At 50.1% G+C, this 24,610-nt stretch overlaps 1 protein-coding gene and 1 long non-coding RNA gene across 4 annotated transcripts; both read left to right on the top strand.

The window, feature by feature from the left end:
- Window positions 1-12,734: 12,734 nt before the first annotated feature.
- On the top strand, window positions 12,735-14,526 carry LOC123412151. Of its 2 annotated transcripts, none has more exons than XR_006613417.1 (3): window positions 12,735-13,085; window positions 13,542-13,664; window positions 13,737-14,526. It is a non-coding gene; the product is annotated as an uncharacterized LOC123412151 (long non-coding RNA). The 2 variants fall into 2 exon arrangements; XR_006613418.1 differs by lacking the exon at window positions 12,735-13,085 and adding an exon at window positions 13,114-13,329.
- Window positions 14,527-14,702: 176 nt separating this feature from the next.
- On the top strand, window positions 14,703-19,937 carry LOC123412454 (auxin-responsive protein IAA25-like). 2 transcript variants are annotated; one of them, XM_045105401.1, is made up of 8 exons: window positions 14,704-16,966; window positions 17,222-17,318; window positions 17,389-17,476; window positions 18,012-18,307; window positions 18,847-19,142; window positions 19,245-19,383; window positions 19,465-19,544; window positions 19,660-19,937. In XM_045105401.1, the coding sequence occupies exons 2-7, from the start codon at window positions 17,308-17,310 to the stop codon at window positions 19,535-19,537; spliced, it is 903 nt and encodes a 300-aa protein (XP_044961336.1). In that variant the 5' UTR covers window positions 14,704-16,966; window positions 17,222-17,307; the 3' UTR covers window positions 19,538-19,544; window positions 19,660-19,937. The 2 variants fall into 2 exon arrangements, with proteins under 2 accessions (XP_044961335.1, XP_044961336.1); XM_045105400.1 differs by lacking the exon at window positions 17,222-17,318 and having other exon boundaries at window positions 14,703-16,966.
- Window positions 19,938-24,610: the final 4,673 nt, after the last annotated feature.

The following is a 24,610-nucleotide window of genomic DNA, read 5'->3' as shown; positions in this document are numbered from 1 at the left end:
TCGAGCGCATGGCCAAGCAGGCTCGACTCCTCGACATTCAAAAGTTTGCTGGCTGCGTGGCATCCCTTAGCTGGTTTGTCAGTCGGCTAGGCGAGAAGGCGCTACCACTCTATCAACTGATGAAGAAGACAACCAAGTTCGAGTGGAATGATCAAGCGGACTAAGCTTTCCGCAACCTCAAGCGCGTGATCTCCAGCACGCCAATCTTGGCTGCACTGGCAAAGAGGGAGCCCATCCTCATCTACATCGCGGCAACCACGTGTGTGGTCAGTATCGTCTTGGTGGTGGAGCAAAAGGAGGAGGGCAAGGTGCTGGTGGTTCAGCGCCATGTCTACTATCTAAGCGAGGTCTTGTCCGCCTCCAAGCAAAACTACCCCCACTATCAAAAGATGTGCTATGGCGTGTATTTTGCCGCCAAAAGTTGAAGCAATACTTCCAGGAGCATGCCATCACAGTGGTGAGCACAGCTCCACTTTCATAAATCATGGGCAACCGTGATGCCACGGGCCAGATCGCCAAGTGGTCCATCACCATGGCCGACCATGACATCCGTTACGAGCCGTGCCCCGCCATCAAGTCTCAGGTGGTGGCCGACTTCCTTGTCAATTGGGCCAAGACCCAGTTCCTACTGCCGCCGCCCGACTCCACGCATTGGCGGATGCACTTCGACGGCTCAAAGATGCGAACCGGCCTAGGAGCCGGCATCGTCTTAACGTCTCCAAAAGGGTACCATCTCAAGTATGCTCTCCAGATACACTTCGCCGCCTCCAAAAATGTCGCTGAATACGAAGCGCTTGCACACGGCCTCCGGCTCTCCAGAGAGATCGGCATTCGACGGATCCTTTGCTTCAACGACTCTGATCCTGTGGTACAGCAATTCCCTGGCGAGTGGGAGGCCAGGGATGCCAACACGGCAAGCTACCGCTTCCTCATCCAGCAGCTCAGTGGCCCCTTCGAGGGTTGTGAGTTCCATCATGTCCCCCGAGCGAACAACAAGGCGGCGGATACCTTGGCAAAAATCGGCTCCACAAGGCAGGCAATCCCGGCCGGCGTCTCCCTCGAGCAGCTGCACAAGCCTTCCATGAAGCCGTCTTTAGAGTCGTCATCAATCTTTGTGCCTGCGGACCTGACCGTCCCAATGACTCTTGGTCCGGAGAAACTGCTGTATTCATCAACTTCGCCGGCTTCACCCGCACTGCTGGCTCCGGCAACCTTGTCGGCTCCAGCTACCTTGCTGGCTCCAGCAACTCCGTCGGCTACGCCAAATCTCGAACCTAGTCGGCTCAACACCTAGTGGGTGGCCATCATGGAGGTTGATGGCATGCCGGCTGCCACGATGGCACCAGAGACAGAAGGTCTCGAACCCAGGACCACAACGACAAACTCGGGGGCTTCAGCTGCCCCTGATCTTCAAGCCGAGCCTGAGCCGGCTCCCGTGTCGGCTCCCTCATGGGTGCACCCCGTTCTGGCTTTCCTCCTTTGCGGCGAGCTCCCTCAAGACGAGGCAGAAGCGCGACAGATCCAGCACCGATCTCCCGCGTACGCCATCATCAACCACGAACTGGTTCGACAAAGTGTAAGAGGCATATTTCAACACTGCGTCGAATCAAAGAAAGGGCAAGAAATTCTCACGGACATACATCAGGGTGAGTGCGGACATCATGCCGCCTCCAGAACCCTTGTGGCCAAGGCATTCCGCCATGGATTCTACTGGCCCATGGCCCTGGAAGAGGCCACAACCCTGGTCGACAAGTGTGAAGGATGCCAGCGCTTCAGCATGCAAAGTCACTTGTCGGCCTCGGCTCTCAAGACCATTTCCCTCTTATGGCCCTTCGCTGTCTGGGGGCTATACATGGTAGGCCCAATTAAGATGCTCGAGGTGGCATGACGCATCTCCTCGTAGCCGTCGACAAGTTCACCAAGTGGATTGAGGCCAAGCCAATCAAGAAGCTTGACGGTCCTACGACTGTCAAGTTCATCAAGGACATCACCGTCCGCTACGGCATCCCCCACAGCATCATCACCGACAACGGCACAAACTTTGCCAAATGTGCAATGGCGCTCTTCTGTGCCAAAGAGGGCATCCGGCTTGATTTGGCGTCGGTGGCGCACCCGCAATCAAATGGCCAGGCGGAAAGGGAAAATGACCTAATCTTAGTCGGCATCAAGCCAAGACTCGTGGCGCCGCTCTTCAGGTCAGCCGGCTGCTGGATCGAAGAGTTGCTGGTTGTGCTGTGGAGCCTCCGCACCACGCCAAAACGGTCAATCGGCTTCACGCCATTCTTCCTCGTCTACGAGTCCAAGGCAATCATCCTCGCGGATGTTGAGTTCGACCCACCTCGTGTCACCCTATACACGGAGGCGAAGGAAAAAGAGGCAAGAGAAGACGGCGTCGATCTACTCGAGGAGGCACGGGAGCTGGCCCTCAGCCGGATGGCCATTTACCAGCAAAAGTTGAGGCACTACCACAGCAAAAAGATCAGGCCTCTCTCCTTTCGTGAGGGGGACCTGGTACTTAGAATAATCCAGCGAACAGCCGACCAGCACAAGCTCTCTTCCCCATGGGAGGGACCCTTCATCATCAACAGGGCGCTGCACAACAATGTGTACTATCTAATAGACGCTCAGAAGCCTCAGAAGCGCAAGAGAGACGACTCCGGCGCAGAAACGGAGCGTCCATGGAACGCGGCTTTTCCTCGCTCGTTCTACTGCTAGAACAAGAGAGAGAAAATGTGTACGTATGTACCATTTACCCTTTCAGGATTTCAATGAATGCAATGGGTGCTCCAAGCCAGTACTTGGGGCATACCTTTTTCGAGTTCATGAAAAGAGTTGTAATTACAAGAGTGGGCTCTCCGATCCGACTCCTCGGGTTCGGGGGCTCGCTAGCCGGCCCGAGCCAAGTTCCTAGTTGCAGTCGAATATATAATGCACGTCGATCTGAAACCCTTACCACCCCACACAAGCTATAGACCGACTCCCGACTGTCCGGCTAATGGGACCGTGGGAAGGAAGGCCGGCTGCATGCAAAGTTCGACTACGAATGGGTCGCCGGCTCGGGTTGGTCTGATCGCTTCTGATCTTCATTTCTAGCCGGCCTCTGCTGACTCGCTCCAAGTCTAAGTATCTCTACGGCTCCAAAAAATCCGAGGCTGATGCCTTCGAAGGCAGAAGCCCCATCCCGATCACAGACCGGCTCCCGGCTGTCGGGCTGGCGGGGTGGATGCTGGAGGGGGCAAGTTGTTGAACAGATGGAAGCAAAAGGGAAACGAAAGACAGAAAAGCGAGCCGGCAAGCACAGCCTTCGCAAGCACAATTCAAACAAACAAACATATATTACATTCAAAAACATGTAAAGGCCCATGGCCAAGGTTCATTACATAACACCCCCAGTGGGTGGAACTGCTGGACTAACAAAGACATGCAGAAAATAAAAAGCTTCAGTTGGTGGCGGCTCCACCCGTGGCTCCGACGTCGCCAGTGGCACCTGAGGCAGAGGCAACAGCACCGCCTGAGGTAGAGGCACCGTCATCCACCCGGGCACTTTCGACACCGCCCTTCACGGCGGAGTCGGCATAAGCCTCGTGACTCGAGTTGGCATCCTCAAAGGCCGTCTCATCGGAGCTGTCGTTTGCGTCATAACAGGCCAGCTGAAAATGATCCTCCTGGATCACGCTTCCATCAGCATCCCGCTCCAAGGAGTATTCGTTCCACGCGGCGAAGGAGGCAATGCCGCTCGCCCGCACCTGCAGCTCGTCTTCCACGGCTAACAGCTCCGCTTTCATGCCGGCGCGTTGTGCTGCAAGCAGGCCCAAGTTCAGGTTTTTATACTAGGACTTGGCAAGGCGAAGCGCCATATAAGCTCCAGCTCACGCAGCCGACGCATGCCAGGCGTCCATACGGGAGCTTCCTGCTACTGCGACAACACACCTTCCCTCGCAACAGCGCCATGAATCCTGCTACTACGGGCTACGCCTATAGGGACTTCCTTGGCAAATATGCAAAGGATTTCCCCGCGGCCTTGGAGCCTTGCGTTGGTGTTCCCTTGAAGAGGAAAGGGTGATGTAGCATAGCGGCGGTAAGTATTTCCCTTAGTTTGAGAACCAAGGTATCGATCCAGTGGGAGGATCGCGTCAAGTCACAAGTACCTGCACAAACACAAAGAGCTTGCACCCAACGCTATGAAGGGGTTGTCAATCCCTTATAGATTGTTTGCAAAGTGAGAACTGAAAGCAAAAAGAAAACAAAGCGAAGTAAAAGTGAAAGTGGAGACGATAGTTGTGAATAGACCCGGGGGCCGTAGTGTTCACTAGTGGCTTCTCTCATGAAAGCAAGTAGACGGTGGGTGAACGAATTACTGTCGAGCAATTGATAGAACCGCGCAAAGTCATGATGTTATCTATGGCAATGATTATATCTATAGGCATCACGTCCAAAATAAGTAGACCGATACTTTCTGCATCTACTACTATTACTCCACACGTCGACCGCTATCCAGCATGCATCCAGTGTATTAAGTTCAAAGGAACAGGGTAACGCCTTAAGAAAGATGACATGATGTAGATGGACAATCTCAAATTTATGACAAAAGCCCATCTTGTTACCCTTGATGGCAACAACACGATGTGTGCCTTGCTTCCCCTTCTGTCACTAGGAAAGGTCACCGCACGGTATGAACCCAAAACCAAGCACTTCTCCCATTGCAAGAATCATAGATCTAGTTAGCCAAACAAAGCCCAAGACTCACAGAGACTTACAAGGATATCAAATCATGCATATAAGAAATCAGCAAAGACTCAAATATAATTCATAGATAATCTGATCACAAATCCACAATTCATCGGATCTCGACAACACACCACCAAAGAGGATTACATCAGATAGATCTCCATGAAGATCATGGAGAACTTTGTATCGAAGATCCAAGAGAGAGAAGAAGCCATCTAGCTACTAACTACGGACTCGTAGGTCTGAAGTGGACTACTCACGAGTCATTGGAGAGGCGATGATGTTGATGTAGAAGCCCTCCAACTCCAAAGTCCCCTCCGGCAGGGCACCGGGAAGGGTCTCCAGATGAGATCTCACGGAAACGGAAGCTTGCGGCGGCGGAAAAGTGTTTTCGTGGATGCCCTGATTTTTCTGGGATTTTAGGGAATATATAGGCCAAAGAGCTAGGGCACGGGAGCGCCAGGGAGGCCACAAGCCTGGTTGCCGCGGCCCCCCTGGCCGCGGCAACAGGGCTTGTGGGCTCCGTGTGGGCCCCCTGCCTTGGCCCTCAAGTCCCCCAATCTTCTTCTGTTCTGGAAAAAATTATTTCAGGGATTTTATTCCGTTTGGACTCCGTTCCAAAATCAGATCTAAAAAAGAGTCAAAAACACAGAAAAAAGCAGGAACTGGCACTTGGCACTGAATTAATAAGTTAGTCCCAAAAATATATAAAAGGTATATAAAACATCCAAAGTTGACAAGATAACAGCATGAAACCATCAAAAATTATAGATACGTTTGAGACGTATCACTTCCCGTCTCAAGCCATCGGGACAGCCGGCTCATCGATGTCGGCTCTACCGCATCTTGCCAAAGGGACTTCACCGTCGACAGTCCGGCGTCTTGGAGCCGGGTCAAAGACTGCGCTAGTTCTTGCATGCGGGCCTTGGCGCCAAGGGCCACCTCTTCCACGGTCCAACCGGCTATGGCATCCACCTCGATGTCGGTAGCACATCGTTCATCGCGCTGGGCCTCCACAGCTGCGTCCACCGCATCACGTATCCTTGGAAGAGTTCTCAGAAGCGGGGGCGGGGCGTGGTGTGAGAAAAAAACAAGATAACAACAAAAAGACAAGACAAGGCAGGGACGGCTCACGGTTGAGGAGAATGTCGACCTCGCCTGCCTCCTCTTGAGCCCCACGATCTCGAACCACGCTCCTGAGCCAGGTGAGTGATCACGTCTCGAAGGGTCTGTGCCGCCTCAGCCTCCTTCGCCAGTTGGGCCTTCAGGTCCTTCATGGCGGCGTCCTGTTGGGCCTTTTCATCAAAGCGCAGCCTCTCCAAAGCTCCAGGTCGGCGGCATGGGAGGCATCCTTCCACATCAAGGCTTTATTGTGGGCGGCACGCAGCTGCTCAAGCTCCGTCTGATGGGCCGCCTCGCGGTCCTTCTCCGTCTAGAGAAGCTCCACCTCCTGACGTAGCCGACCGTCCACACCATGCAAGGCATCGCGCTCTATGACGGCTTGGTCCAGTCGGCCTTGAATGTCGCCTGTCCACCTCTCGGCCTCTTGGAGCCGGGCCAACAACGTGTTATGAGCCTGTGCCTGGCTGTTGTGAAGATCCCACGGCGAAAAGAAACAAAACAGATCAAGAATAAGATTTCGCCCGGCGGATTCCCAACTGGCCCCACTCTCGGGGGCTACACCCAGTGGGTGCGCTTGCGCACTCCCACTAAAAGAGAAAGAAGAAACAAGCTGCTGCGAGTAAGACTCGTGCCGGCTAACTCTCAGCTGGCCCGACTCTCGGGGGCTACACCCAGTGGATGCGCTGGCGCGCCCCCACTAAAGCAAAGAAAGAAGAAGAAAAATCTTGACAAAAAGATGCAAGAATTAAAAAACATACTGCGGTCCGTTCCTCGAGGTGGTTCAGGTCTTCCCGAGCCACCAGGGCCGCCTGCGCCACCTTCTCATGGCTGCGGGAATACGCCGCCACAAGCGCGGGGACTCCACTCAGCGTAGCACCAGGAGGCAGGGTCGCACGGACCGACCTGGCCACGCTCCAGGACTCTATGAGGCGGATCCCAGAGAGGGGACCGGCTCCGAAGGCGTATGGGCTACAGCCGAACGCGACCATGGTGTCGTCTCCTGGTGGCGCGCTTTGGATCGGCTCCTTCGACGCGTCGGCCCGGCGAGGTGCCTGCGGACCCTCGGTCCCCGCAGCCTTGTCCTTTGGCTCAAGGGCCATCTCCGTGCGTAGTGGCGGGATCTCCACCGCCGGCGCATCCATCGGCGCCTCTAGTGCAGTGTATGTACCTGCGTCAGGTACGTCGGGCACCGCATCGAGATCCACCGGCGCAGAGGTAGATCCTGGCCCGACGGCCTTGGCGGTCTCTGTCGTGCTTGCTCCAGCACGCGCGGGCTCGCTGGTCTGGGCCTCCACATTCGCACGCGAAGCGGGATCGTGCTTCGTGTTGGACCGCCTCTCTTTGGTTGACGGCTTCGGAGCAGGGTCCGATGCACGCTTGTCGTGCTGGCTCCGGGTTGCGGCCGCCTTCCGGGCCGCCTCCTCCCAGGGACGGTGCTCCTGCTCGAGCAGTGCCTTCTTGGCGGCTTCTTCCTCGGCCCAAGCGGCTTGTTCTGCGGCGACGGTCTCATCCACCTCCGTCGTGTGGGTGTCCCTGCTTATCATAACATGATAAGAAGGGATTTCCTACCAAATATTCAAGAATGAGGTGAAGAAAAGAGGAACGCAGTTACTCACCCAATGACGACGGGAACTGGTCGTTTGCCGACAACGGACGGGCCGACTCGTTGCTTCTTTGAGACTCCCCCGCGACCTCCAACGGGAGGCCCTGCTGCGGTTCGCTTGGAGGCCGGCTTGGCGGTGGCGACCTGTTTGCCTTTCCGTCATGCTCCTTTGTCGTCCACGACCGGCTCGCGAGTGGCTCGACATTGCCATCTCGCGGGAGGGACGGAGACCTCCTCTAGCTCTTCCAGGTCTTCCGCGTTGACTACACCATGCAATGGAGGCGACACTTCTTCATCGTCGGTCCAGTCAAGTAACCCAGACGCAGGAAACTCACCAGCCGACTCGGTTCCCTTCAACTCCGCCAACCCCTCAACCTCTTCGGAGGCGACTGGTTGAGGCTCCACCTCGTCCTCATCCTCGATCTCGACGGGGTCCGACACCTCCACGTCGGCAGCCGGTGGCTTGTAGGCTTGCAGACGCGGGAACACGAGGTGACATAGCCAGCGTTTGGCGTCAGAAGCCGGAGGTATTCAAAGAAGAAAACAAGAAACATTATCATGAAGAAGCATACCATTAGGGCTGGATGGTCTCAGTTGTAAGGAGCCATGCCCCATTCCCACGCACTGCCGTCATCCATGGAGGCGGAGGAGATCAAGTTCACCAGCTGCGCTATCCTGCAGTCTCGCAGGTTCTTCGTTGAGAGCCGCCATGGGTCATGTCGGCTGCCCATATGGCATATCAAGTGTGGCCGGCGCTATAGAGGCATAATCCGGCATTCCACCATGGTTGCAAGCAAATCCTCGTCCAGAAGGCCTCGGGTCTTCAAAAGTTCGAGGTGGGCGCATATCTGTTTCACCTCCGGGATCAGCTTCAGAAGCGTGCTCTTCCAGTTCAGCTTCGCAGTCGGTGGAGTGATGACGAAAGGAGGCAGGTTGATGAAGTCATTCCGGGGATCCACATTCTTCACATAGAAGAATCCCCTCTGCCACTTCTTCACCGAGTCCTAGAGAGGAAGCTTCGGGAAGCAGGAGGCGGTCCGATGACGAACGAGGGCGGTGCCGCAAGGGGTCACCTTCATGATGCCGGGAACATCGGTCGGCACCGACTGCTTCTTGAAGAAAAATATTTGGCGCCACAAGTACAACCGGGGCTCGATCCCCACAAATCCCTCGCACAGGGTGACGAAAGCCGCCAACTGGAGGACAACATTCAGCGCGAGGTGGTGCGGCTGCACACCGAAGTGCACCAGGAAGCGCGAGAAGAAGTCGCTTGCTGGAAGCCCGAACCCGTGGTAGAAGTGCTCGTTGAATGCCACCACTTCTCCATATCGTGGGGTCAGAGACCCTTCTCCGTATGGAAGGCGCACCGCGACGAGTTCCGTCGAGGGAAAAATACGGCGATGGCGAAGCACCTCAATATGCCCATCGGTGACGAGGCTACCTTCCCAGGAGCCCCGGGCTTTCGCCTTCTGGGCGGCAGCTCGGGACATGGCGGAGCGACGGCGATAAGATTTGAAGGATGCGCAAACTCCGGCGACGAACGGCGGCGAAGACGTGAGCGGCACTCTCTCTCTCTCTCTCTCTCTCTCTCTCTCTCTCTCTCTCTCTCTCTCTCTCTCTCTTTCTCTCTCTCTCTCTTGCTCTCGGAGGGAGGGGGCGCTGGAGCGGATCAGGACGGGGGCAAATGGCCTCTTCGGCGCCCCCGCCTGTCCATTTAAACCACGGAAGAGATCGTGGGGAGGGGATCAGGTGTGCACGATCCCCACCCCCTCCAGATTGTGTCGGAGACTAAATGCGCTCTGAAACACCAACTGTCGCCGCGTATCCGTAGAGGATCCCCGCACGCAGGCCGAGGTCGTGAAGTGGTGGGACCCAGTGCACAGGCCCAGTCCCGTCATGCGTGTGGCTTGTCAGGGCGAGGCACCCAAAGCCCAACACGTGGCGCACCAGCGCTGCGAGCGAAGAAGCCGAGGCATCCAACGGAAGCCAGCCGGCTCCCGTCCCGATCGTCTCCCACGCCGGGCTCACCTGCAGCGGCTCTCAAAGCCCGCGAGCTGGATACTCAAGCCGGCGAGGACCTTCCCCTCGAGACGGCGGACCTCCCCTGCTTCGGGGACTACTGACGGGGGGATAACCCCGGGGTAGGCTCATCAAGCCTACTCCTCTGTACTTTGGTATGGAAAGGAGCGAGAGCTTCCTCAACTGACGACTCTTTGTGGCCAGCTATGAAGTCCTTGCCGTCTAGGAGCGTAGCCGTCTACTCTCTGTCCGGCAGGCTAGCTGCGAGCCGGCTGAAGCGCACCTGTCGAATCAATCCCCAGGATGTGACGGGGGCCTTCGATTAAAGGTGAAGGTACCTCAGCACAGGTACGAAGGAGAAGCGCACGCATGGCTATAGTGGCGGCGGTCGTACCACTGACTGTCGCCAGCTCCGATCCGTCAACCCTGTACAGTACCCGCGCACCACTACCTACTCCATTACCTTACCCGGCATGGCTACAGTGGAGGCAGCCGTACCGCTGACCGGTGCCGAATCCCGCAAGACGACGTCCCTCATACCGCACGTGCCCCGCGTGGGAAGCATGCACCAATCCCATAGGCTAGCCAGCGGGTCCCAGGGTCAGATGGGACCTTGTAGCCGGCGAGCCCCTCAAACGACAAGACTAAACCTCAGTGGCCCCCCTGGCCGCCCTGAGAGGCTGCCAGCAGGGTCCCCCATTATGTACCTAGTATCCATTATGTAGGCCGGTGGGTTCGACTATAAAAAAAACCTAGGCCCCCCTCCATGCAGAGGGTCGGCCATTCTCACACTCACACACACCACATAGGAGAGGTAGATTGCGAGCCGGCTGCTCCTTCTTCCTCCTTCGTCGAACAGCTCAAGGAGCATCTTGTAAACACTTTGGTTCATCAACCACTCCGGCAGGACTATGGGTATTATCTCCCACGGAGAGCCCCAAACCTGGGTACATCGAGCATCTTGCATCGCTAGTTACCAATCTCATTCCCGGAGCCCGCCGGTGTCCCTTCGGTCCCAACCACTCTCGATAAGCCTACCCATGGCATCTGTCGTGAGAAAACGACGACACTCCCAAAAACGCAGCGTATTGAGCGTTGATGCGAGCCTCCGCAGCAAGCAGGAGCAAGAACATCTCGCTAAGACCGATCTGCCGGTCGATGACAGCGCGAGTGGTGATAGCAGACACAAACCCATTATAGTCAGGTTCATGCATAATGCCTTCAAGGATGTGTGACACAACATCATCCTCGTCAAGAGGCTTTCCAGCAGCGGCAAGCTCGTCGGCCAACCCCTTCATCTTAGTGAAGTAGGTGGCAGCAGAGAGGTCACCCTTGTGTGTTGTGCCGAGAGCTGAGCGAAGCTGAATCTTGCGTGCCCTGGACTGCGAAGAGAAGCTTTCAAGGATTGCTTGCCAGACCGTGGCTGCGGTGGTGTGATTGGAAACCTGGATTAAAACCTTGCAAGAGAGAGAGGCAAGCAGGAAGGTTAGCACATGTTAATCTTGGTTTTTTTAGATCGCATGCTTCGGGTTCTGCATGGAGACGGTCTCCTTCTTCCCAGCAACCTCGTTTTCGGAGAGGAAGACGACGGTGGGTACCTTGATCGTCCCATCAAGAAAACTCATCCTGCCCGCGGCCCTGATGTGCGGGAGGACTTGGGCGCGCCACACCAGGAAGTTCTCACGGGTTAACTTCTCCGTGATGGTGTGGCCCATGGAAGCTAGGGAGGGCGCGACCATGGCGAGAGGGAAGAAGGAGGAGGACGACATGGCTAGATGTATTGGAAGAACCTTGCTCTGATTACCATGTGAGAAATCGAGATAGGCTTGAGCGTATGCCCTTCGGCAGGGACGCGTGCGTGTTAATATAGGCCACGATAGCCAGAAGATGACATGGGTTAGTTAGGGCTGGAGGATTGCATCGCAAGTCAACTAACAACCAGGATAATCCCCATCGGCCCTAACAACATTTACATCTATATCTACACGCACACATACGTACAATCAAGGTTGTGAGAATCGCAATTCTGTTGTGCGATTCTACGACTTTACGATCCAAACAAACCCCTCTCATTCTACGATTTTAGTTCATAGAATCAACGTTTTTACGATCCTGATAGTGAAAATTCTACGATTTGCGATCCTGCCATCGAGCTCCGATCCGATTCAAAATCGCGATTCTGACAACCTTGGTTACACTACGGTTTATGCACACCGTATATTTACAATGTTTAACACTTAGCAGCGATGATGGATGCATTTTTTGTCGTGTGGGCAACAAAGGATGTAGCTTTGGAGGATCTTGGTTTCGATGGTGCCTCAGCAGTGACGATTCCTAGATCATGCTCTTGTGGCCTGGTTCGATGGTGGCATGTCCATGCTCGTGGTGAGAAGGTGCTTGGGATCCCTCGGTGTGGCACGGGTGAGTGGTTTCGGGAGGAAGCTTTGTGCTACGGCACCAGCGACATTGATACCCATGGGTGTCGTATCCCTCTTGGAGGTGTTGCTAGGTCCGGGCTGTGGGTGAACACCCTTGACCATTTTTCGGTCTTGGCAACGAATACACATTGTGTCGTTTCTCTCCTGGGAGCATCGTCGTGGAGCCCAGGTTGTCTCCGACATGCCGCGCCGTCATGGACAGGCATTTTCATATCCTAGCTTGGAGTTCGTTTGGCTCTGGCGTGGACGGTTTCACTTGCCTCCCATTCTTTTACACGGGTCTTCATTTGTTCCACTCACAGTCCTTGTTTTCTGCACGCAGGCTCGGGCTCCACGATCCGGAGCGGGAGGGCAGGGGGCCTCTCCGGCGATAACTTGGTGTGAGCGGCGACACGAGGTCCGGTGATTTCTCTTGGCGGAGTCTTCTTCCTTGATGGTAGTCAAGGTGCTTTGTGGTAGAGTATGGATGCTCATGTATTCTTGTATTTTTTTTTCTTTGATCCGCTTTGTAAGAGGATCTCCTCGTTTTCATGTATCGGTTTGGTTGTGTTGCTTTAGTGCTTTGTAAAGGACTTTGATTTCATCGAGTTGGTTCTATTTGGTTAGACCAAAGAACATATTTGAGATTATAGTAACTCTGGTGTCACTGAGGGTTTGAGGAACTTCTTATTTTTTCTTCGTAGCAACCTTTTTCTTTCTAGAAAAACGGAAGAAAGATGCACAAATGTCACCGGCATTATTTTCCCTACTACTCTCCTCAACTATAAGTATTTAGGTACAAAGGGAGTAGTACATCTTATGAATGTTGAATGGAAAGTTGTTATTGTTGGTGTGGGTCTGATGAAGCCATGAGAATGTGAATGCCACGGTTGACACCTCCAAGACAAGACACCCCGTGGTGCTCACCCCTGATGAGAGCAACACTGTCCAAGGCACAAGTCAACCCTTGTTGCCTGATGTATGGTAATGGTATCATATCATTCTGCTCCCTGTATTGTACTAATTCTCTGCCCACTGCCCTGGGTTGAAAGTTGAGACCTGCAAAGTGACCGCCTTTAAGCAAAAAGGAGGAGTTGAAAAGGTTGCAAGATCTTGGTTATATTTCACGGGGCCAATCCATCCATCCATCCATCCATCCATGGCCGCACTACTGTCTTCTCTTCTCCAGCAGACAGGTAATAACTACCCCAGGCGTCCGATCAACTTGCCTAGATCCACTAGACGTTATCATCTTCGACCTAGGAGTAGATAGCTAGTGGCTGACAAGCTGCACACCAGGTGCTCGATCATATGTGTGGCAGAGGCCCACATTCTCTTTCGCGCTGAGAGCGACAGTGTTTGGACAATCATTTGGTTTGGGAATTGAGAACACAGGTGTCTTGTTGAGCAGGGAGGAGTGAAGAACATGAATTGCATCTGGTAATTATGCTTCTTTTGGTTTTCGTCGAAAAAAGAATGATATGCTTCATGGGTTGTGTATGATGGTGTGCCCAGATGAACGCATTTGCCTTTCCCGTTCCCATCACTCAGTTCATCTGATGAATCTGCTTTAATTTCTCCCAACAAGTGTCACTTCGTTACCCCTTTTTTTTTCTCCCCCTTCTTTATTCGTTCATTTCTGTTATTGTCAGTTGGTGTTAAACAACAGGAATGACTGCATGTACAAAATGCAGCTCCCAGAAATGAATAGTTCTTCATTGAACTCGGCCATTGTAAAATCAGTACAAGAGCTTCTGCCTGCAAGATATACAGAGGTATCAGCACAATCTACAACTTTCCAATTACTTGAAAGTTTTCATGTTCCAATAACTTTTGTACCGTTACAGTTATGAAGATACGACAAGCCGGAGCACGAGCCGGAGCAACCAGAGGATCCCTGACTCACTCATCATTATGAGCTTGAATCCTATGCTGTGTTAAGATAAGTCAACAAAAGCTTCTCATTATCGAGCCCACTTACACTCTGCAAATGGCATGGCATGTAGAGCAGACAGGACATGTTTCTGCATCGCCTATCATCGGCCTACTCCTTAAGCACTAAGGAAGAAATCTGTACCAAAGGTTAATTATTCCAGTGACTTTTATATCATGATGGTTTTTAGATAGGACAAGATACTCCTGGGTGAAGAGCTAATCGTTATACGCTTGCTTTAAATTTGCATGCAATTAGGCAAAGCCAATCATGGAGGAATGGAACTTACTTAGGGGGCTAGCCGATATATAGGTTTGCACTTTGTACTGATGCGTATATTAGTAGATAGTAACATCCTTGTTACGAGATGTCCTACTAAAGAAGATGCATGCAAGTGGTGAGCTTATAAGCCAAAAAGCTAAGTGTCTTTCCAGTAAAGCTCCCCACATTACATGTAAAGAAGAGATACTAAACATTATGTTAACATGGAATGTGAGGAGCTGTCGTTGCATGGAGGATCAAGAATAAAGTGGCATTTCTTTTCTAGGTTATATAGAAAGATGGTACAATTCGATAGACTCTTAGGAGTCGGTGAGAATTTTGAGGCACATGTAGGTGCAGCATGGAATCGTATGCACTGCTTCCACATTTATGTAAAGAGATCTGAGTAACCATAGGTAATCCAACTTGTAGGTTTTTTTGGGGGGGGGGGGGGGGGGGGGGGGGAGGAGGAACGAAGCCCCCAGACTCTGCAACGATTGATGCATGCAGCCATATTATTAATCAAGTACTCCCTCCGGTCCTTTTTACTCTGCATATTAGATTTGGGTGAAGTCAAACTTTATAAAGTTTGACCAGATATATATTGAAAAATATCAACATCTACAATACCAAATATACATATCATGGAACTACCTTTCATAATGAATCCAACAATATTAATTTGACATTGTGAATGTTGATACATGTTTCTATAAATTTGGTCAAAGTAGAAATACTTTGACTTCGGACAAAGCTAATATGCAGACTAAAAAGGACCAGAGGGAGTACGAACGAAAAGTCTAAGATCCACAAATGGCTCACAAACTGAGCAAAAGAAAACTAGTATGATAAAAAGTGAACTTCCACATCCGACAAGACCAAAAACAGACTACGATGCCTATACACCTAGTCTATTATTACCTGTTATCCAAATCGGTTGAAGATAGCCTGTGCGACCGTCTCTCACCGGTTGCACCCAATAGCCATAAGCTCCGTGGAGTCCGCATGAGTGAGTAATGATCACATACGGATCCAAGCGGTGGCTCTGAAGATAACCTGCAAAAAATTGTTGAAGATCTTGCCATTAAAAATCATATCGTTCCTAGTGTTTCATATAGCCCAAAATAGTGCACATATTCCAATGCAGATATGGTTCGCTATGGTTACGTCTACTCCACTGAGCCACGTCCCAAATAGTGTATTAGTGCTCATCGGTGGAAATGTTGAAGGCTATATGTACAGTGTGCCATAGTTATTTTGCTAGTGGGCAGTCGAGAAAGAGGTGTCTTATGGTTTTTATTGCGATCGCAATAGCAACATCTAGGACTACCTACCCATCTTCTCTTTATCAGATTATCCTTGGTTAGTACAACACCCTTGTGTACAAACCACATGAAAACTTTAATTCTAAGTGGTACCTTAATTTTACAGATATGTAGTGATCTCGACAGTGGCCCAGAGTTAATCAAATCCTGGTACACTGATTTTACTGAAAAACTACCACTTGTAGATAATTTCCAATGAATAGTATCTGACTGGTCAGTTAATTGAACGTCCATCAACCGTCTGACCAAATACAACCAGGAGTCCCAGCGTTGCCCTACTAGGGACCTCCTGAACTAAATATTAAGAGGCACTGAGTGTTATACTATGGTGACATAATCCTCCTTACGTTGTACAATATTGTATAGGGACGTGTATTATAGGGCTAGCGGCGTTTCCCCTAGCCACGTGTCCTCCCAAAACCTAGTTGTTATGCCATTGCCAACTAAAAACTTCACCAGTTGGAAGAAAGTTATTTTCATCTTCATTAACCCCTTCCAGAACGGTGAGTCATTAGGTCTCGCAGTTACCTGGGCCAAAGTCTTGGAGTGTAGGTACTTATTCCTCAAGATTTGTACGCACATCCCTTTAGTCTCAGTAGATAGTCTGTATAACCATTTGCTAAGCAAGCATCTATTCTTCACTTCTAAATTTTCGATCCCTAGACCCCCTTGGTCTTTAGGTCTGTAAATAATATCCTACCTTGTCAATCTTTATTTCTTCTTGGCCTCATCACATTGCCAAAAAAAACGAGATCGTTGAAAGTCTAATCTTTTCCGTACCCCTACCGGTACCTCGAAGAAAGATAAAAGGAACATCGGCAAACTCGTCAGAACCGAGTTTATCAACACTAGCCGACCTCCATAAGACATGAGCTTGCCCTTCCAGCAGCTTAGTCTTTTTTCGAATCTATCTTCAATGCATTTCCATTTCTTATTCGTCAAGCGCCTGTGATGAATGGGAATCCCTAGGTAAGTAAATGGTAGGGATCCCATTTCACATCCGAACAGTTGTCTATAAGCATCTTTTTCCTCTTTTGCTTTCCCAAAACAGAACAATTCGCTTTTGTTAAAATTTGTTTTTAATCCAGACAAATACTCAAATAAGCAAAGAACCAACTTCATATTTCTAGCTTTTGCAATATCATGTTCTATGAAAATGATAGTGTCATCTGCGTACTGTAGTATGGACACTCCCCCCTCAACCATGAGCTTAGGATTGTAGGAGGGAGGAAATAGATAGATGATATTTGGGTATAAATCAAGATATATCTTTGGTAAGTAAGTAATGCAGGAGGGAGGAGATTACTCTCCCAGTTAATTTCCCAAGGGCTCATCTATGCAGAATTGATAAAGGTGCATTTGGTTTACTGAAATTTTTTGGTGTTGCAGAACGCAAGCAAAACACAAATTTTATTTACAGAAAGCCTACCAATTCTTTGTTGCAAATTGATACATGTTCCTGAATTTATTTTTTGGTTACTAAAGATGTACAATGAGGAGTATGATTTTTACTGTGCCACCACAACAAATACTTCCTAATGGTTGGACAATGTTGCAGGTATTCTTTTCTATCTCTATGAATGCATTTTTTTAATTTTGCAAAAGTCTCTACGCATATGAATAATTGCTTTTGTGAACCAATTTTTTTATAACCACTCTATCTTAGCTTCTCAAAATAGCTTCGTAAGTATAGTACTACATTAGAATGTAGTGCATACTCCATTTGCGCAGTTAGAAAACCACTTGTGCGGTAACATCAACATTCATAGCATGACCCCCCCAATAGCTGAGAGAATTTCCATCTAATTTGAAGGCTTCTTCTCCAAGACGAGGACATTCACTATACTCAACACAAGTTCACATGTTTCATGTAGTACTCTCCAAAGCTTACATAATGCAATGAGGCAAAAGTAAGAGAGCATCTTCAGGAGCATGTTCAGGTTCAGTGTTACTGCTAACAAAATTGCCGATTTCCTGCAGAGCAAACTCACTTTCAGGAAAAAGACTGAGGTGGACTGAGGTTTCAGCTGGAGCTCCAATAGCCACTGCATCCCCCTTGGGACACAAGGTCAGAGAAAACCGATTAGGAGATGTACATCCACTCGACCACTTGTGTTCCATTCAGTCTCATGCACTCTGAGGGCGGGTGTATCCGCTCATATTTCCACTCCCCCTTGCTCCTTGACCTGGCCTTGAAATTTTGATGGACTGAATCTGAATGTGATTACGATATCTCTTGCCTTATCAGTGAATAGCCCAGATACATCAACTCTGAACTTATTTACTCTACTTTCTCTCTTCAATGAACATGCATTGCTCTTAAAAGAATTACATTAGGTAAACATGAGCCATTCTATGGAATCATAATTTGTACCAGGAATTTCTTGCAACCCATCAGTGAATTTCTTATATATCACCATCATTATCGCTTCATGCTTTTAGTTAGGCCCCGCTACTCCACTTTAGTACTCACCAAGGTCCCCCACAAAGCCACCTGCCTTTCTCATCAAATGGCCCCTCACTTACCTTTAATTATTCCATCTCACAGTTACCTCAACACCATAAAGACCTCTCTCACACACACTCACAAATTGCACACACAGACACAGGTAGTAGTGAAGTACCAGAGCTACAGCTTGGGAGAGGCCATGAAGAGCTCTTCAGTTGCACCAAGCCTGAAACAGGAGCAAGTACATGCTAGCAAACTGCGGGAAGGCGTCCTCAACAACCTTGAGCTTAGGCTTGGCATCTCTTCCGACAATGGCCTGAGTAGTGGTGGTGGTGGTGCTACTACTCCATGGCTTGGTGTTGGAGTGCACCCTTGGAGCCTGTCCGCCAGGCAAGACAAGGCGGCCCTGGAACAACCTCAGCAGAGGCCTAATGAGTGTCCTGCACACAGGTTTGGTTATCAGCTACCACAAACTAATTGTTGTTTCTTTGCAATCATGTTATGAAAATAAGATGGTATGTAGTCTGAAATGAAGTACAGTTCTGATTTCTAGCAATACAACCTGGATATAACTTTGCGAATATAGAAAATGCTTTGATGGAATGATGGCTCGTGTATGAGTAAGTTTTAAGTTTGTCCCTATGTTGATCTCAGCAGAACATATTCTAGAATAGTATGAAGTACAAATGTCAACGGAACGTAGAGAATTTGCATGTAAAGAGAGGAGAATGCGAAAAATAAAAGAGGAAGTAAATACAAAGGTAACATGATTATGAGAAACAGAACAATTCCCTCCCCAAAGAAAAGAAACAGAACAAGCTAGAATAAATGGAGTGATATTGTGGTAACATATTAGCACGTCAAGTTTATGTCATCGTTCGCCACACAAAAAAGTTCGTGTCTTGTTGGCATGAACTCCATGCGAAGAGGCGGTGAATCTTGTTGGCTTGTATGGCACCATCTCACCAAGCTTCGCTAACAATTTTCAGAGAAGATCGCCCTCAACTGGTCGGATGGCCACCGGTGCGGACATTCCGCAAGAATCTGTCTGCCACATCCACAAGGCCTGTATATTCTGAAGACCTGAGCAAAGTGGAACCCAGCTATGAAGAAAACGACCATGGAAACATAAACGCTGGAGTTTCAGTACAAGAGAGGCCAGCCATGTTCGTGAAGGTGAACCTGGAAGGGTATGCTGTCGGGAGAAAGATTGACCTGAATGCACACCGCGGCTACGGGTCGCTATCCAGTGCTCTTCAGAGCATGTTCCATGGCTTCTTGTCAGGTGACAATCTTTGGTTTGTACTGCACTGCACCCCCATGTATGATCAAACTCCATTTTGCTCATGTTCACTGACCTATATATGAGCTGCTTGGTTAATTTCAGATGGCCATGGGAAGATTGCAACCAGAGAGGATGAAGAGCGGCCGGAATATCACAAGGGCAAGGGCACGATGAAGAACTACATTCTTCTGTACGAGGACAACGAGGGCGACCGCATGCTCGTCGGCGACGTACCGTGGGAGTAAGTCAAGGGAGCGGCCGGCACATATGCCGTTTATTTTTAACACAAGTCGAAGTGGTCACTGATCAATCTTTCTTGCAGGTTGTTCGTCGCTTCAGTAAAGAGGCTCTACATTGCCAAGGACCCTAGAGCTGACAGAAGCAACAAGAAGTAGAGCAATGGTGTGTGTTTTTTATGCTGCACTGCATAACAGTTGCACACCGTTTGTCCTCAACAAAGTTTACTGCATTTATTTGTCGAGTGACAGTACTACCGTGTTGCTTTCTGCGGTTACAGGATGATCAGGTGCGAGGCAGTTCCTGTGCATCTAGCCGACTGCAAATGACAACAGGAGATTGCATAGCTCCAATGAGCGCTCTCATGGATCATGCATATATGGTCTTCCCCTCCAATGAGCTCACCTGCGTGTGTCTAGGGGCGTAGTGCGATTAATTACTGTAGGAAGTTTTGTGCAATCGAATAGATAATGTATTAGCTAATGTTTATGTAAAATAACGCACAGTGTAATTATGAAGTACTTCCTCTGTAAACTAATACAAAACTTCTTTTTTTTACTTTAGTGATTTATAAAAATTAAGAAGTCATATATTAGTTTTAAGAGGGAGTACCATATATGGTGAAATAGGTAGTACGGCACCCTAACACTGACATGCTGAATCTTCTTTTTCGAAGTGTTTTATTGATCGGCGTGCAACTTTATGCTCTCAACATATATATTTTTTCCGACAACACCTCGAGAGGGGCAAGGGATTCTTGCATTTCATTAAGAAGAAAAAAGTTGGTTCGATATATAAGAAAAATCAGACCCAAAAACCTAACATTTTCGGTTGATTCAAAAACCTAACATTCTCGATTAGACCGGGAAAACCGAATACCCCCCCCCCCCCCTCCCAAAAAAAGAAAACGAAAAAAAAGCACTAGAATTTGAGGACAGGAACAAGACAAATACATCATCAAGGGCATCGTCAGAGCCAGATATCAGAGTGCCTAGACCCAAAACACTTGCCAAACTGACTGCCACTCGCCGAAGGAAAACCACCCACATCGAATGACTCTTCTGTCTCGGCCTCAAAGAATCATGTGCTAATATTATCTTGTGAAAAACATCCTAAGAGGTTCAACTTTGACTTCCCCGCAATCCTTTATGGTGAGAGCGGTTTTTTGTACATGTTTGGGTATGCTTGCATCTTTTGCTTTGGATCCTCTGCTTTGCTGACCTCCGACAGCTCATCAAAAGCCTCCAACATACTATACTCCGCGCACTTGGATGTCGGGATGTTGCACGCCTTGTTCTTCTTATCCAGACGCCCGCTCCGCAGCCTGTAATTTTTCTCCCCCTGCGAAGGCATTGGGGTCCCAAGCAGAGGTTGTGGGAGCGAACAAGTAACTTTGCTGAGAAAATCCATCAAAAATAATGGTATTGCTTCAGTTTGCACCACCTTGCAACAACATTGCACACCTCAATTACAGGCTTGACCAGAATGTTGGGCGCGTTGAGGCCAAGCGGCTCCTCTAGACTCGGCATTGGATGTGCAAGGGACACGGTGAAAGACAAGAAGGAGCCTCCTGGGCATAGGGACCAGAGCCTAGCCTCCAAGCACATAGAGTCAACATGCGAGTCCACCTCAAAACTGGGCGTGTCAAAGGTCACCATCATGTCTTTGTGTAGAGACCAAGCGGTTCCTCCGAGCAAGTAGTCGGACATGTCATGTGCTCCGTGTTGAAACCAAGCGGCTCTACCGAGCAGGAAATCACATGTGCGACAAAATAACGTCGGTAGTCTGGGAGGAGCTAACAGGGTAGGACAACAAGATCATAGCCTTCGAACACATTGGGTTAACAAACTCCTCGCTCCCCACAGACAGAACGACGGGATCCACCTCATCACACCAAGCAGTAGGCTATATTTGAGAACGCGACGCCAATGCTTCATAAAGCATAGGATAATACCGTGAATCAATGTCCATCGGCCCAGACGAGAGTGCTGCAGCAAGAAGATCCTTCCCAAGAGGGAGGGGGCACTGGTAAGAGACCCTCAAAGTGATCCAACACGGCTTCGATCCTTTCCATGAAGGAAGACGCGTGCAATATCCACTGGTGGAGATTGGAGGCCTCCTCCTTCAACGACACAACAGCTGTGTTAAGGTTGGCTTGTAGGTCCCCACGCAAGAGGCGTGCTTGATCTGCGAACGTCGTCCTCAAACTGACGTCATTGACATGAATTGCGTCGATCGACGGAAGCAGGGTGGAAGGGCGAGGAGTGCCAGCGACAATCGTAGCCCATGAACGAGCACCTTGCTCGTTAGGCGCAGCTGGGCGCGGAGCTTTCTTGGGGACACGACGCGTCGGGAAATCACACTCCCGGTGACTGGAGAGGTTGCAGGAGATGCATCGAACATCGTCACGGCATGTCGAAGCAGTTGGAGAATTCACTTCTGCATCTGTTACAACCGGTACATATACAAGGGAGAATAGACACGCAGGCCAGGGTTGGTTGAGATCCTAGATCCTAGGAGTCTAACGTGACAAACAAGTTACATGTACTGTTAGAATAAAACGTCAATGCAAGATCATAGACGACACACCGAGGCACGATATTTATTAACGAGGTTTACCGATATGGCTACATCCACGGGGCATGACTACGGGCGCTCCTCCCCAAGATACTGCAACACCGGCCGCCCGGGCGCCGGCACAAGTCGCCGGCTCCCCTACGTACGTATTGCTATCCGATCATCATAGGTTACAACGTGTGGTGCCCCTCGATATATAAGAGGCCTAGGATACAACGTGTCCGACTCCTACATGACTCGTACCTATCCACACCAATTACAACTCCAAGTCCACATAACCACTTGCGTACATAATATTCAACACAAATATAACAAACTCCACCTTGGCGAATATTCTCCACCATCTAGAAGTCGTCCGTGCATCGAGCCTCCATGTACTCCGGACTTGAGTTGTCTTCTTTGAAGCTTACTTAGAGCTACCCGACGGGTCTAACCCGTCGCCACCTTCAGACTCCACTGCTACTCCTGCAGCTCCACTCTTCGTGACTCCACCTGCAATAGTGCTCCCTTGCAACTTGTAAAGATGCGAAGCCGTCCTCTCTCCTATCATCACGGTCACCCCATCTTCTATGATTTCCACGGTCTTCTTATCCCGATCACAACGGAATTCCATACCACCATCATGAAGAACACCAAGCGAAACTAGATTCCTCCTTAGCCCTGGCACATACCTGACTCCCCGAAGCATCCACTCAACCCCGTCAAACATCTTGATTTTGACGTCACCTATTCCAGCAACACGATAACCAGTGTTATCACCCACATAGGCGAAACCAAACTCACCAGACTTGTACGAAGAGAACCACCCCCTATTGGGCGTCGCATGAAAAGAGCAAGCTGAATCCAACATCCACGCTTCAGTTTTAGTTGACCATCTGTCTGATACTACGAGAGCATCACTACTGCTGTCTGATTCACCACCATTAGTAGACAGGTTAGCACTAGCCTCACCCTTCAGTTCTGGGCATTCCCTCTTTATATGTCCCCCATTCCTTACACTTGTAGCACTGCACCTTTTTCTTCTTTTTCTTCTCCGCCTCTTGTCCCTTTCTGAGATGATTAGCTTTAACTGCCAACCCCAAACCTTGAGTACTATCCCTTTCAGCAGCATTCTTTTGCTTCCTCAACTCATGTCCAAGCAATGCTGCCGTGATTTCCTCATTATTGACGGTTGTCTTTCCATGTGTCAACGTAATAACCAAATGTTCATAGGACGGTGGCAACAAAACAAGAAGAAGTAGTGCCTTATCCTCGTCCTCAATCTTCACATCCAGCCGTGCTAGATCCATGACCAACTGATTAAAGGCGTTCACATGCTCCACAAGATCCGACCCCTCCTGCATCTTCAGCCCATAGAATTTTTGCTACAAATACAGCTTATTGGTCGCTGACTTGGACATATAACGACTTGCCAACTTGTCCCAAATTTCCTTAGGAGAATCTTCATCCATGACATGATACATGACCTGGTCTGCAAGGCACAACCGTATGTTGGCGGCTGCCTGCACTTGCATATCCTCCCACGTATCGTCGTCAACCTTGGTCGGCTTCGTCTCCTGCAAACCTTTCAAGATTCCCTGCTGCGCCAGAAGATCCTTGACTCTTGTCTGCCATAGACCGAAGTTACCCGTGCCATCGAATTTCTCCACCTCAAATCTGGTGAACCCGGCGTCATGCCGGGCCGCGATCTAACCGACCTGTTGCCGCCGGTTTGACCGTCCTTACTTGCCTCTGCAACTTTCTCACGAAAAAGATCTCCGATTTCAAATTCTTCGTCTGAAGCCACGCTGCAATACGCAATCTACCAAGAAATAGTCCTTCAAAAAAATTGCGTGAAGCCTGTTGCCGTAGCCGAATCGCTCCACCCTTTTTTTCTTCTGAATCTGAACTTGTCGACAATGTTTCGTTGTGCTTGTTAACCTCGTCGTCCCCAGCCTTTTATTACGCTGGATATAACCGGCTCTTTCTTTCCCTTGACTGACACAGAAACGAGACCCAAAACCTCACGGACATGGCCTGCAGTCTCCTGACTCAAGTCTGATTAGACTTTGTCACGGTTTGCCAGGCCTTTGCCAAGCCAAGTCTCCCATGGACATATGAACACGTCTTTTCCTTTTTCAATCATAACCAGCGGTAGGCTGTCCCATCCAACATGCACACGCACGCACTAGCATCTTGTATTGGCTGGCCGCGTGTATGATAATCATTGGACTCCTTCGTCACTATGATTTTGTTCCTTGCGCTGCACCCTGTCTAAAGAAACCTGCTGCCTTGACCTTCCTTTGCATAGTGCTGCTGCCGAGACCGATCGCGACACGCCTCCGCGGCCGTCTCGCATACGCCAGCAACAGAGTCCTGACTTTCCTTTTCTCGATTCTGATCGCCTTCGAAAAATAACCGATGTATCCGACGACAACTTCCGTCTCTGATCTTGGGTTTTCGCGAGCGATCTGTAACAACCCTGTTTCACGTACTCGCCGCACGTCAACCTGCCGTAACAGTCGCCACCTCGCGCACCATCCGTGCACGAACCGTGTCGTACCCTGGCCACCCGCGTTGCCGACACAATCCGTCCGCAGTGCCGCGCCGCCGCCTTTGTACAACACCGAGCGCATCATCTTGATGCTCTCACACTCCGATCTATCCGGCCGTTC

The sequence above is a fragment of the Hordeum vulgare genome, chromosome 7H (assembly GCF_904849725.1).
Source record: "Hordeum vulgare subsp. vulgare chromosome 7H, MorexV3_pseudomolecules_assembly, whole genome shotgun sequence".
In the NCBI taxonomy this organism is placed as follows: domain Eukaryota; kingdom Viridiplantae; phylum Streptophyta; class Magnoliopsida; order Poales; family Poaceae; genus Hordeum; species Hordeum vulgare.
The sequence above is the reverse complement of the archived record's forward strand: the minus strand, read 5'-3'. Positions and strand labels throughout refer to the sequence as shown.